The sequence below is a fragment of the Rutidosis leptorrhynchoides genome, chromosome 6 (genome assembly GCF_046630445.1).
Source record: "Rutidosis leptorrhynchoides isolate AG116_Rl617_1_P2 chromosome 6, CSIRO_AGI_Rlap_v1, whole genome shotgun sequence".
NCBI lineage: Eukaryota > Viridiplantae > Streptophyta > Magnoliopsida > Asterales > Asteraceae > Rutidosis > Rutidosis leptorrhynchoides.
The window spans coordinates 410,644,498-410,657,351 of record NC_092338.1 but is presented as its reverse complement, the minus strand read 5'-3'; the positions used below and the strand labels follow the sequence as shown (position 1 = coordinate 410,657,351).

At 34.1% G+C, this 12,854-nt stretch overlaps 1 protein-coding gene and 1 long non-coding RNA gene across 2 annotated transcripts in view; both read left to right on the top strand.

The window, feature by feature from the left end:
* Nucleotides 1-12,854, top strand: part of LOC139851938 (uncharacterized) — a 74,288-nt gene that overhangs the window by 51,085 nt on the left and 10,349 nt on the right. The window lies entirely within an intron of this gene.
* On the top strand, nucleotides 8,823-12,446 carry LOC139852945 (uncharacterized). The gene is made up of 8 exons (XM_071842296.1): nucleotides 8,823-8,906; nucleotides 9,425-9,557; nucleotides 9,918-10,110; nucleotides 10,224-10,352; nucleotides 10,426-10,475; nucleotides 10,656-10,753; nucleotides 10,844-11,131; nucleotides 11,787-12,446. The coding sequence occupies exons 1-8, from the start codon at nucleotides 8,859-8,861 to the stop codon at nucleotides 12,276-12,278; spliced, it is 1,431 nt and encodes a 476-aa protein (XP_071698397.1). The 5' UTR covers nucleotides 8,823-8,858; the 3' UTR covers nucleotides 12,279-12,446.

The window sequence follows — 12,854 nt, the reverse complement described above, 5'->3', positions numbered from 1 at the left end:
ACTCTTATAATGAATTAGCGAAATCTGAAACATTCGTTTTGTCAAAAATTGTTGCTCTTATATTGTTGTAAACTTGGATGATTGTATGTATACATGTTTCGAATAAAAGAAACCTAAAGCAACCAGCAATCGGTCTTTTGTACGGCCTCGTTATGAATCATTCGAGACGGTCTGGGATAGAAGAAAGTAGGTATTTCATGTTGTGGTAGGGAACGAGTACTTTGAGAGGGTCACCTTAGAAAAAGTTTTTTTTTTTTTTTTCCCCCCTTTACAATAAGACTAGTGATCGTATGCAATTTTGTCTGTGTTTGAATGAGAGATGTAAAATGTAAATTATAGGATGATAATTGCTTGGAAATTTGATAGATAGTGAAATGGGAAGGTGTTAATACAATGACAATTGAATATTTAACTTCTCTTTACACCATATTTATTTGTATACTATGAAAAAAAAGAAATAGAGAGAGTGAGGGTGAGTTTCATTTTTATGAATGATTAAGCAGTAAATGATTCATAATTTGAATGTTTCAAAAATTCAGAATGATATTGCTTAAAAATGACAATAACCTGTTTGATAATCATTTTGAACGAATAATGTGAATAATGTAAAATTACCTTATTAACATTTAACATGAATAAAAACTACAATATACTTGTTTAATAAGTGTTCTTGATATAATTGAAAAAAAAAATTACATTATATTTAGGTGTTTAATGGTTAAGAGAGAATTCAGCTCTGAATGGTTCAATACTCAATGGTGAATCGTTCAACACTATCTGTCATTCAGAGATAAAAAACGAACGCGATGAATGTTAAATGATCAACATTCAGTGCTAAATCATTCAATTAAGAGGTAAACAAACGCACCCTGAGCGAGAGGGAAAAGAAATGATATGTACTCAATTTGAGTGAAAAGAAATGAAGAAAAATTACATTAAATTATATGTGTTATAATTCAGTAGGCTTATAACTACCTTTAGTGGTCTGATTTTTTGGCTATAGAATACTAGTTAAAGAAAGGAATATGAAATATGTATATTATATCAAGAAGTATGTGTGTGAATGAATTATCTCTGCACCACACACACATATATACTACATAATTTTTACTGTACAATATTTGAATATTAATATATATATATATATATATATAGCATCCATATTTGACTACAAAATTGTCTATACATTGCATGTAACTTTCGTAGCACTCCCCTTTGGATAGAAATTTTGTTTTGGAGATCAACTATAAGTTACTGCCTCGTTAAAAACCTTTGCTAAAGAAAACCCAGTGGGAAAAAACTTTAGCTAAGGAAAAAAGAGTGCAGTATAGAGTTGTCTCCCCCTCAAGTAGACATCGTTGATCTTTTACATCTTTTGAACATGTCTCATTCCAATATTGTGAACGTGTGTTCTGAAAATAGCAGTTGGGAGTGCTTAGGTGAAAAGATCAGCAGAGTTTTTGCTGGATTGAACATATCTCATTTCAATCTGGTTATTCTTAATGAGATCTTGAGTGTATGAGAAGAATCTAGGAGGTATGTGTTTTGTTCGGTTACTTTTGATATACCCTTCTTTCATATGTGCTATGCAAGCTGCATTATCTTCATAGATAGTTGTTAGACTTTTATCGCGTTCTAGTCCACAAGAATCAGTAATGAGTTGTGTCATTGTTCTCAACCAAAAACATTCCCGAGTAGCTTCATGTAATGCAATCACTTCGACATAATTTGATGATGTTGCAACAAGTGTTTGTTTTTTAGAACGCCATGATATTGCAGTACCTCCATTTAGGAATACATATCCATTTTAAGATTTAGCTTTATGTGGATCAGATAAGTAACCTGCATCTGCATAACCAACCAAATCTTGTTTTGATTTGTTAGAATAAAATAATCCTAAATCATTAGTTCCTCGAAGGTATCGAAAAATGTGTTTGATCCCATTCCAATGTCTTTTGGTAGGAGCTGAGCTGAATCTTGCCAACAAATTAACTGCAAAAGAAATGTCAGGTCTTGTACAATTTGTAAGATACATAAGAGCTCCAATTGCACTAAGATATGGTACTTCTGGTCCCAGGATATCTTCATGATCTTCACAGGGACGAAATGGATTAGTGTCAACATTAAGTGATCTAACAACCATAGGAGTACTTAATGGTTTTGCCTTGTCCATATTGAAACGTTTTAAAATCTTTTCCGTATAAGTTGTTTGATGTACAAGTAAACCATTAGGCATATGCTCAATCTGCAAACCAAGGCAATACTTGGTTTTTCTGAGATCTTTCATTTCAAATTCTTTCTTTAGAAGTCGAATGGCTTCATGGATCTCTTTATTTGTACCTATGATGTTAAGATCATCAACATAAACGGCTATGATCACATATCCAAATGTTGTTTTCTTAATGAATACACATGGGCAAATAAGATTATTGGTATACCCTTTGCTTATCAAGTAATCACTTAATCGTTTATACCACATGCGACCCGATTGTTTCAACCCATATAAAGACCTCTGTAACTTGATTGATTGAGTACATTTCTTTGGGTTTTGCATTGGTTGCTTCAGATACCTTAAATCCTTCAGATACCTTAAATCCTCCAGGTATCTTCATATATATATCACTATCAAGTGATCCATATAGATAAGTAGTTACAACATTCATGAGATGCATTTCTAAATTTTTAGAAACTGTCAGGCTGATTAAGTATCTAAAAGTAATTGCATCCATAACAGGAGAATAAGTTTCCTCATAATCAATTCCTGGTCTTTGAGAAAAATCTTGAGCTACAAGTCTAGCTTTATACCTTGTAACTTCATTTTTCTCATTTCTTTTTTGCACAAAAACCCATCTATATCCCACAAGTTTAACATCTTTAGGTGTGAGAACGATAGATTCGAAAACTTTTCTTTTATTGAGCGATTCAAATTCAGCTCGTATTGCTCCTTTCCAATGATCCCAATCATGTCTATTTTGACATTCCATGACAGATTTTGGTTCTGGATCATCATCATCATTCATGATGTCATATGCAACATTATATGAAAACATCTCATCAAGATTTTTCATTTCATTTCGGTTCCATAATATTTTTGAATGTGCATAATTAATTGAAAATTCCGTATTGACATCATCAATCTCCTCTGCAGAAGGAGTATTGATTTGTGGTTCTTCTTGAACACTTTCTTTTACCTCATTATCAGCTGATTTTCTTTTTCGAGAATTTTTATCTTTGGAACCAATTGGTCTCCCACGTTTCTGGCGTGACAAAGACTCAAGAGTGACATTATTGCCAGCTTTTGGAATTTCAATTCGAGCTGGAGCATTTGCTGCTGGTATATATGATTTAGTCACTCTTTTTGTATCTGTAAATGCATCCGGCAATTTATTCGCAAGTTCTTGCATAAGCATTATTTTTTGAACTTCGGTCTCGTATTCTTTTGTGCGAGGATCAAGATACATTAATTGAGGTTCACACCATGAAACATCATTTTCTTTATTTTTTATTTCTTCCCCTAATATAGGGAACAATGTTTCATTAAAGTGACAATCAGCAAAACGTGCTGTAAAAACATCACCCGTCATGGGTTCAATATATCTTATGATTGAAGATGTTTCATATCCAACATATATTCCCATCCTTCTTTGAGGACCCATTTTAGTGCGTTGTGGTGGTGCGATAGGAACATAAACCGCACAACCAAATGTTCTAAGATGGGAAATATTTGGTTGATAGCCAAAAGCAAGTTGCAAGGGAGAACATGTATGACTTGCACTTGGTCTAATGCGAATTAATGATGCAACATGTAAAATTGCATGACCCCATACAGATACTGGGAGTTTTGTTCTCATTATCAATGGTCTAGCTATTAACTGCAATTGTTTAATTAGTGATTCGGCTAAACTATTTTGTGTATGCACATGAGCAACAGGATGTTCAACAACAATCCCAATAGACATGCAAAAATCATTAAATGCTTGAGATGTAAACTCACCAGCATTATCCAATCTCACCATTTTAATAGTATAATCAGGGAAATGTGCTCTCAATTTAATAATTTGAGCAAGAAATTTTGCAAATGCCATGTTTCTACTTGATAATAGACAAACATGAGACCATCTACTAGATACGTCTATTAGGATCATGAAATATCTAAATGGTCCACATGGTGGATGAATTGGTCCACATATATCACCTTGAATTCTTTCAAAAAATATTGGTGATTCTTTTTCAACCTTAAGAGGTGATGGTCTTATTATCAATTTTCCAAGTGAGCATGATGTACATGGGATAATTGCATCATGAGGGATCTTTTGATCCGTCAATGGATGTCCATGTGTATTTTAAATTATTCTTTTCATCATTGTTGATCCTGGGTAGCCTAATCTTTCATGCCACAGATTGATCATTACAGGATCACATGCCTTTTCATTAACTACCATGTGTGTTTCTGGTACATTTATATATGTATAATGTAAACCAGAACTAAGTCTTGGTAGTTTTTCAATCACACGCTTCTTGTCAGTGATTCTTAAATATTTATCATTTTTTGTAGTCACTGACTGATAATCATATTCATTTTGGTATATGTCAGAGAAGCTTAACAAATTTCTCTTTGACATGGGAGAAAATAAGGCATTTTTTATCAGAAAATTTGTACCATTTGGTAACATGAATTTTGCCTTTCCCATTCCTTTTATTAAATCCGCAGGACCTGATATAGTATGTACCGTTCCTTCTGTTGCTTTAAAATCAGTGAAATATTTTTTAGATTTGAGTATAGTGCCTGTGGTACCACTGTCTGCAATACAAAGATCCCCACCATTTGACTGATTTTGCACTCCAGTAGTGTACATCATGAACTTCAAAATATGAGAAATAAATAATGAGTACATAATTCATCAATATATTACATTCAGAAATATGTTATAAACGAAAGTACATAATAAGAAAACATATAGTAAAGTAGATATGGTATAGATCGTAAATCTACATCCATTTATTTGATATGGACATATAATAGGAAATTTATTCATTAAAGTAGTCACTTGTTGGCTCAGTGATTTTTATATCAAGGTCATCCACAAGTTTTACCTCTTTTCCTTTTCCTTTTAGGGATTCCTAATATTGATTAACAGAATATTGATTTGTTCGACAGTTTTTAGACCAATGACCAATTTTACCACATCGATAACAAGAATCTTCAATATTCTTTGAAGAGCTTCCTTCAACATTATGATTTGTGGGATTGTATGGTGGTTGAAATTTATAAGTTTGTGGATTATTATTTCTTTGTCCACGACCACGACCACCGTAACCATTACGACCACGACCACGACCACGACCATTACCATAAGGGTGATTTCGAACATAGTTATGATTTTTATTATTGTTATGGTAATTTCCATGATGATGGTTTTGGCCAATATGACCACGACCTCGCCCACGTCCTCGTCCAGGTGCATTTCTTTTTTTTATTATTATTATTGTTAACTTGATTAGTGACTTGTGCTTGCTTAGATAAACCTTGATTATACGGAGCACTTCGTGCTGATAACGTGTTATAATTCAGTAGGCTTATAACTACCTTTAGTAGTCTGATTTTTTGGCTATAGAATACTAATTAAAGAAAGGAATGTGAAATATGTATATTATATCAAGAATTATGTATGTGAATGAATTATCTCTGCACCACACACACATATATATACTACATAATTTTCACTGTACAATATTTGAATATTAATATATATAGCATCCATATTTGACTATAAAATTGTCTATACATTGCATGTAACTTTCGTAACAATATGTTCGTTTTTTTCTCGTTTCATTTAAAAAACGAATTTCGTTTTATCTTTTTTACGCTTATTTTTATTGTTCTCTAATAATGAAGCATATTTTAAGTTTGTCTAGGTGAAGGGGTTTTGAGCAATTTTTAAATATTTTTAACCATCAATTTACACACTTTATAAACTTACCATGACTATGACTAGATATAGTAGACAGCTTTAACTTAAAAGAAAGATAGTTCGAGCTGAAATTAAGGATACTTAATATTATATGGACTAATGCTAATGGTTTTTTTGTTTGTTTTCGAGATCAAATTCGATATGACCATTTTTTTTAGGTTAATGTAGCATGTGATGTCATGTTTCTTATTTTTTTTGGTGATCAATAAACTAATTTTGTCTGATTCTTGTTTCTTTGGCTCTTATCTTTTCAATTGTGATGGTTGAGCTTTATTAGAATTGCCATTTCGGAAAAAATAAGAAAACATGAACAATGTGATATTAACACCTAGATCACTCAAATGTATTCGTCTTGAATTCAAATAATATTGCAAGAAGATTGAAATTGATGTTACCTAGTACCCTGAGACAAGACACATCTCGTGTGACATAGTACCTTCATTGACCACCAATTACAATTTAACACGTTGAAGATAGTTCATCAATCAGAATGTAACACGTCACATTAAAAAATGTATTCAAGTAATACAACCAGAAGAATGAAATTGATGTTACCTAGTAACCTAAGACGAGACAAGGCACATGTCGTCTCACATAGTACCTTCATTGCGTTTCTTCGTTGCTTAGTCGGGACACATTCATCGATTTCTATTAATTCTTCCTAGGCTTGCAAAGTGACTTACCTCTTATGGCCGTTCTTGCTGTCTTAAGTCGTCCTCTTTTCTTTAGAAGCTATTAATTGATTTCGTGTCTGCCCTAAGGCTAAGAGAAGAACTACATGTTCCACTAGTCGAATAGAAGCCTACCCACCTATCAGCCTACCTTGTTCATATCGAGCCGGATATGAGAGACGCTCTTTAAAGTTAATAGAAGCAATTCCTTTTAGTTGATTGAAAACGTTGTAAATCAATTCAAATAGATAAAGGAGTTCTGAACCATCAACAAGCCCTTTCCTCGCCCTTTCTAATGTCCTAGGTGAAGGCAGTACATGTGAAAGCCCAACAGATCCCATTTTTTATCGCTCCACATAGCTCACGACCCGGCACGAAGAAATCTCTTAGATGGGCGGATGCGAATCTGGATCTATCAACGGAACAATTCCGTTCCAGTCGTAGTCTCAATCCCATATTCAATGAAAGTCTCCGCCGTGTCTGACCCCTCAATCTTTCTATCTGGAGTGAGTCATGGGGCTAAGCCTTTAATCTTGATAAAAGAAATAGTTTTCACACCCTCTAAGTATCCATAAATGGAATCGATTTGAGTGAATTACTTACCGCAGTCAAAGTCAATAGGAAAAGTCAGATCTCCCTGAATTATTAGCGGGGGAGGCAGCCTCTTGCTGGCCCTGGTCGTCAGTGTTAAAGACATCGTAAAAGCTACTGATTTTAAGTAGCGATCCATGGCAGTTTATTACACATCGCAATCACAAGTGGCAACTATCCCAATTAATGCCTCATTAAGCGAGACGTCAATACTAAATTGAGCTTCTACCACAGTACCACTAATGCACTTGCATATAAAGTATAAACTAAATAACTAATAGTTCTAGGGGTAATGACACCCGAAGGTGGTACGTATCCTACAATAGCTGTCACAATCATCAATAGTAAGATTACAACTCCGAGAAACCATCAATTACTATTTAACACGTTAAAGTTCAGACATAGTTCGTCAATCAGAATGTAACACGTCACACTAAAAAACTAGCTCAAAGTACTTTAATTTAATTATTAAACATAGCCCTAACCCTTAGGCCTAAGGGCTATAAACATAATCACTACGATGATTTTATATTCTTAAATTGAAATATTTAACAAATGATGATTTTAATTAATCTACGAGTACGAGTATCTTGTATTAAATTTTTTTTTTTTTACGAAAGTGAGGTTTCATGGAAAATGAGATAAATAGATTTAAAAGGGCAAGTGTATAATTATTTAGGGGATGATTCTCACACACACTTTTTTGATCCTCACACACATACATAGTATTATTAGAAAAGTAAAAAGTTAAAATAGGTGTGTGAGGATAAAAAACTGTGTGTGACATTCCCTTTTATTTAACATCTATAACGCATGATTTCCAAATTTTGAAACCCTAACAACTACTATATCTCTGGCGATTTATCAACCATCCGCTTTCCAGAATCAATTGCATCTGCTTTCAATCCATCGTAATATATATCAATCAGGTTTGAGAAAAATTAATCTTAATTATCCCTATCGTTTCATACGGAGTGATATATTATATTATACCGTATTTGCTATGTGCCTATGCCAAATGATATATGATTTGTAGTTTTGCACAAGTTTAATTTTTATTTTTTTTGTATAAAACTGTGAAATATTTTGGATTTTGCTGTATATCATAGAAATTAACTCCTTATTAAGATGAAAAAAGCAATAAAAACCCAAATACTTTTATGGAGCATTTTTTATGTTAGTTTTGTGTGATTTATCAGTACAATAACGACAGACTTGTTCTCAGGATAATCGTAATTACGAATTTACTTATTTCTTTTATAATATTTACTGACTTTAGTGTCAATTTATGAATAGCATTGTGAAGGTGTATAGACTTTAAGTAAACTTTCGGTGGTTAAAAACTAAATTAAGCATTTAATTTTAGTAATTGTGCATTTATTTCCGGAAGCAGTCTCTCTATTCTCGGGTCGGGTTGGGTAGAGGGAGGGGTGACTGTGTAATGTTTGTTACAGAAACCTTTATACCATGTTTTTCCTTCGTTCTAATATTTCAGTACCCTGATCACACTTGGAATTTGTTTAATTTTCTTTGAACCAAGAGGTTTTATACTGTGCTATCATGAAGTTTGATATGTGGTGGTTGTTTGATCATGTGCCCCATTCTCTAGCAGTTGGTGCCAGTTATGGATGCTACAAACACCAATAGGGAAGAATCAAGGATTCGTATTACGGTAATTAACCTTTTTCCTTCGATGAGAAGATTTGGGGATGGTTGGGGTTACCTGTAAAGTAATTTGCTATAATAGCCTTAGTTTATGATTTTTTTTAAATCATCACATGATTTTCTACACATCTTCAAGTTGTAACTTTGAGATACGTTACAACTACAGTGGCAAAAAGTACATGATTGTAATTAGAAACCAACTTTTAAAACCCAAAATGGATCTACATACTATAGGGTAGACAAAATGGATCTACTTTTAAGACCCAATCAAGAAAAACAATGGATAACTGCCAGAAATGTAATTGAAAGCAAAAATTAAAGTACATGATTGTAGGATATGTATAAATGCTCTATGTCAATTTGAATTTTAGTCTGCAGGTAAATGTGTTTAGTCTGTAGGTGACTAATATTTGCGGTCACTTACTTTCTTTGATCTAATATCCCCATTTTCTTTAAAGTAATTTATGCTTCATACTATCTGCGGATACTTTATCCGTTTCTGCCTGTTTTGTGTTTCTTTGCTAGGCAAATAGCAATGTCATGAGGAATGGCCAGATAAGTCCACCCATGTTTCCATCAGTACCAGCATTAAATGGAGCTGCATCATATCTTGCTGAGACAACTTCATATCTGACTAGCTGTTTCCCTATTCCGTCTGGTCAGCTTTCTAACTGTTTTTAAAACACGTTTGGTGTTGATCTGTTTCTAACTGTATGCAGACAAGAGAAGTCTCCCATGTGTAGATATCTGTTAAAATTAAAGCTTTTTTAACAGAAGCTATTCTGTCAATTAATATTCCACTGAATATTTATCTTTTTGGTCCATGAATTAGCTGGTTTTGAATGGTGGGCCTGGTGGGTCCAGAAACTTTTTTTTTTTATGGTCTGAAGCTTTTGAAAGAGTATCAATTAAGATGCTAGGTTCCATTTCTCATAGGTGTTTTATAACAATTGCTTTCACCCCAATACCTTTTAGTTCATTAATTTGATCATGGCATTTTATATTCTTCTTTGAGCAGACGATGCATCTGAAAGCTCTGTTGTGCAGAACGACGTGACAAGGAAAGAACATACAGAACCTTTGCTAAGTAGTAATGCGCCACCTGTTCGTGATGAAATAACAAGGCATTTAGAAGAAGATCGGTCTCAAAGTAATAGTGCACTCGTGCAATCTGATCAGACCAGTCCAAGTGGGATCTCCATGTTTCAAGGGTAATGGTAACCTATGTTCTATTATATTAAACTGAATGTCTTTTATGTTCACTTGTAGTTATGTTCTTTTTGGGGTTTTGAAACTATGTAACTTACATGAAGTTGTCTTTTAGGCTTATTGAGCGTGTTCGGAAGACCGTTCATGGGTCATCTGATGACATTGGATGGCTACAACGTGCTCCGGATATGCCTTCTACTGAGGATGGCACGGAACGATTTAATAATATCCTTGACAATATCAGGTAATTTGGTACCTAAAATCAATCCTTACGTTTGTTTATAAAATATTGATTGTGTTCCTTTTTCCTGTATCAGACACGGTGTACACGTGTTGCCGAACTCAATGGTTTATCTCTTGGTTCCAGGTAATTTTCTCATTTCTGAAATTTTACTTGTATTGATGATGCTATCACACATATGATAGGCATGCAAATCACCTATCTCTTTAGTTGTTATGGTTCAGATCGCCCATTTAGGTTCTATTAAGTATTTGAATCTTTTTCTTTATATTGGATTCTACGTTTTGCATAATGGTTGGCATGCAGGTCTTTTTAGCAATCATGGACCACTTTATTTTACATCTACAAAAGCAACCTTCTCAAAAATGGGATTAACATGTCACATTGCAAAGATTCATAGTGAGGTATTATTAATTATTATATTCGTGAATATCTTTTCAACTTTTTTGCACCATGGGTGATCTTGAAGTTTATCATAACCTCATAAATTTTAGGCATCAGTTGAAAAGAATGCGAGAGAAATAAAAGAGTATATTGAAGAGGTTTATTGGGGATCCAAGAAGCGTGTTCTGCTTTTGGGCCATAGTAAAGGGGGAGTCGATGCAGCTGCTGCTTTATCAATGTATTGGCCCGAATTGAGAGATAAAGTTGCGGGCCTGGCTTTAGCACAGAGCCCATATGGTGGCAGCCCCATAGCTTCTGATATTATGAGAGAAGGCCAGATTGGGGACTATTTTAATGTTCGAAAACTGATGGAAATCTTGATCACTAAAGTGATAAAGGTAAAAAAAAAATCGGGTCTCCTTTTTTATCGCTTAATATTTCTGAATTCTGATGCCGTCTACAATTGCGTGTTCACATTTTCTAGTTGCTAGTATCAAAATTTTCTACAGGACCCTTGAAATCATCCATAAAACCACCACCATTTTTCTTTTTATTTTTTATAAATGTTATGTGGTTGCATCTTACTTTTCTTTTGTCCTATAGAAATGACATTTTCAAATATTTGGAAGCTTTTAAGTTACTATTTACTTGTCCATTTGCCTATTGTCATTTTCACAAAATGCATAATTATGTCAACTTGGGTTCTCACAATTCATTTACCTTTTAGTGAATTTGGTTACAACCCATATCATATTAATAAAAAAAAGTTTCTTTTTTGGTTTTTACTTATAGATATCTGGGTGGGTTAAATGGGTTGGCCAGTGTGACACAAAACAGGTCTGGCTCTAATGACGTGGAACAATTTTTTGCTAAAAAGATTTATATAGTGTGTGTCTAATATTATATTATTCAATATCAATCTAATGTAATGATTTCTAATCAAGTTTGACCCGTTCAATCAATTTGACCCATTTACTTTTCAGTTAATATCTTATGTTGTTGTTTGGCCCATAGATTTGAACATAACTAAGACATTGTACTGTTGTTTTTAAGGGTGACCTGCAATCACTTGAAGATTTAACTTACGAAAAGCGAAGGGAATTCTTGAAGAAACATCACTTGCCTAAGGAACTACCTGTAGTTTCCTTTCATACAGAAGCCACCATTTCTCCAACGGTTTTAGCGACACTTTCGCGTGTCGCGCATGCCGAGCTTCCAACGTTTTCACCTTTATCCGAAAATTCAACAGCAACTGTACTACCTGTTGTGGTCCCACTTGGTGCTACATTGGCAGCCTGTGCTCAGTTGCTACAAACCAGATACGGTGAGAAGAGTGACGGGCTCGTGACGTGTCGGGATGCAGAGGTCCCGGGTTCGGTTGTAGTGCACCCTAAGCGAAAGTTGGACCATGCTTGGATGGTTTACTCTTCAATAAACGATGACCCGTTAGAGCCGGATGCGTCTCAGGTGTGTGAGGCTTTGTTGACTTTGGTCATGGAAGTTGGACTCAGGAAGAAGCATTATCTTAGTGTTAAAGAGGAATGAGGCCAGATTTGTTAACTTTGTATACGTTTAGTTGTACTGATTTTATGATGATGTATGAATACGTGATGTTAAGTTTTTTGTTGGAAACATTGTAAATTGACCCGAATCATGTAAATATGTATCTCGAATTATTAGTTTATTCTTTATTCAAAGACCTAAAAGTTGTTTTGAGGCGTGAATGTGAATAAGGTAAAGTTTGTTCTTAGAAACTAGAGTGCTCATATGTTTCTGAATGTGAATGTGAATAAGGTAAAGTTTGTTCTTAGAAACTAGAGTGCTCATATGTTTCTTCAGTCTTTATGGAAAGTATCACATGGCGCTAAATCAATCGTTAAATTATTGTAAGCATGTCATGATCGTAACCGGCCAACATGTCGTAACCGGCCAACATGTCCTACCCTACCTAATAGTGATGTGTTACGTAATACAAGTATTCTTTTACTGTAGTTTATTTTACTCAAAATAAACTAATACATACCACATCCAGCATGCAATTGTTTGACCTGGTGCCAATCACAGGGTTAGGTCCAATTGAATAACACTAGAGTACCATGACAAAAATCATCATCATAGTAA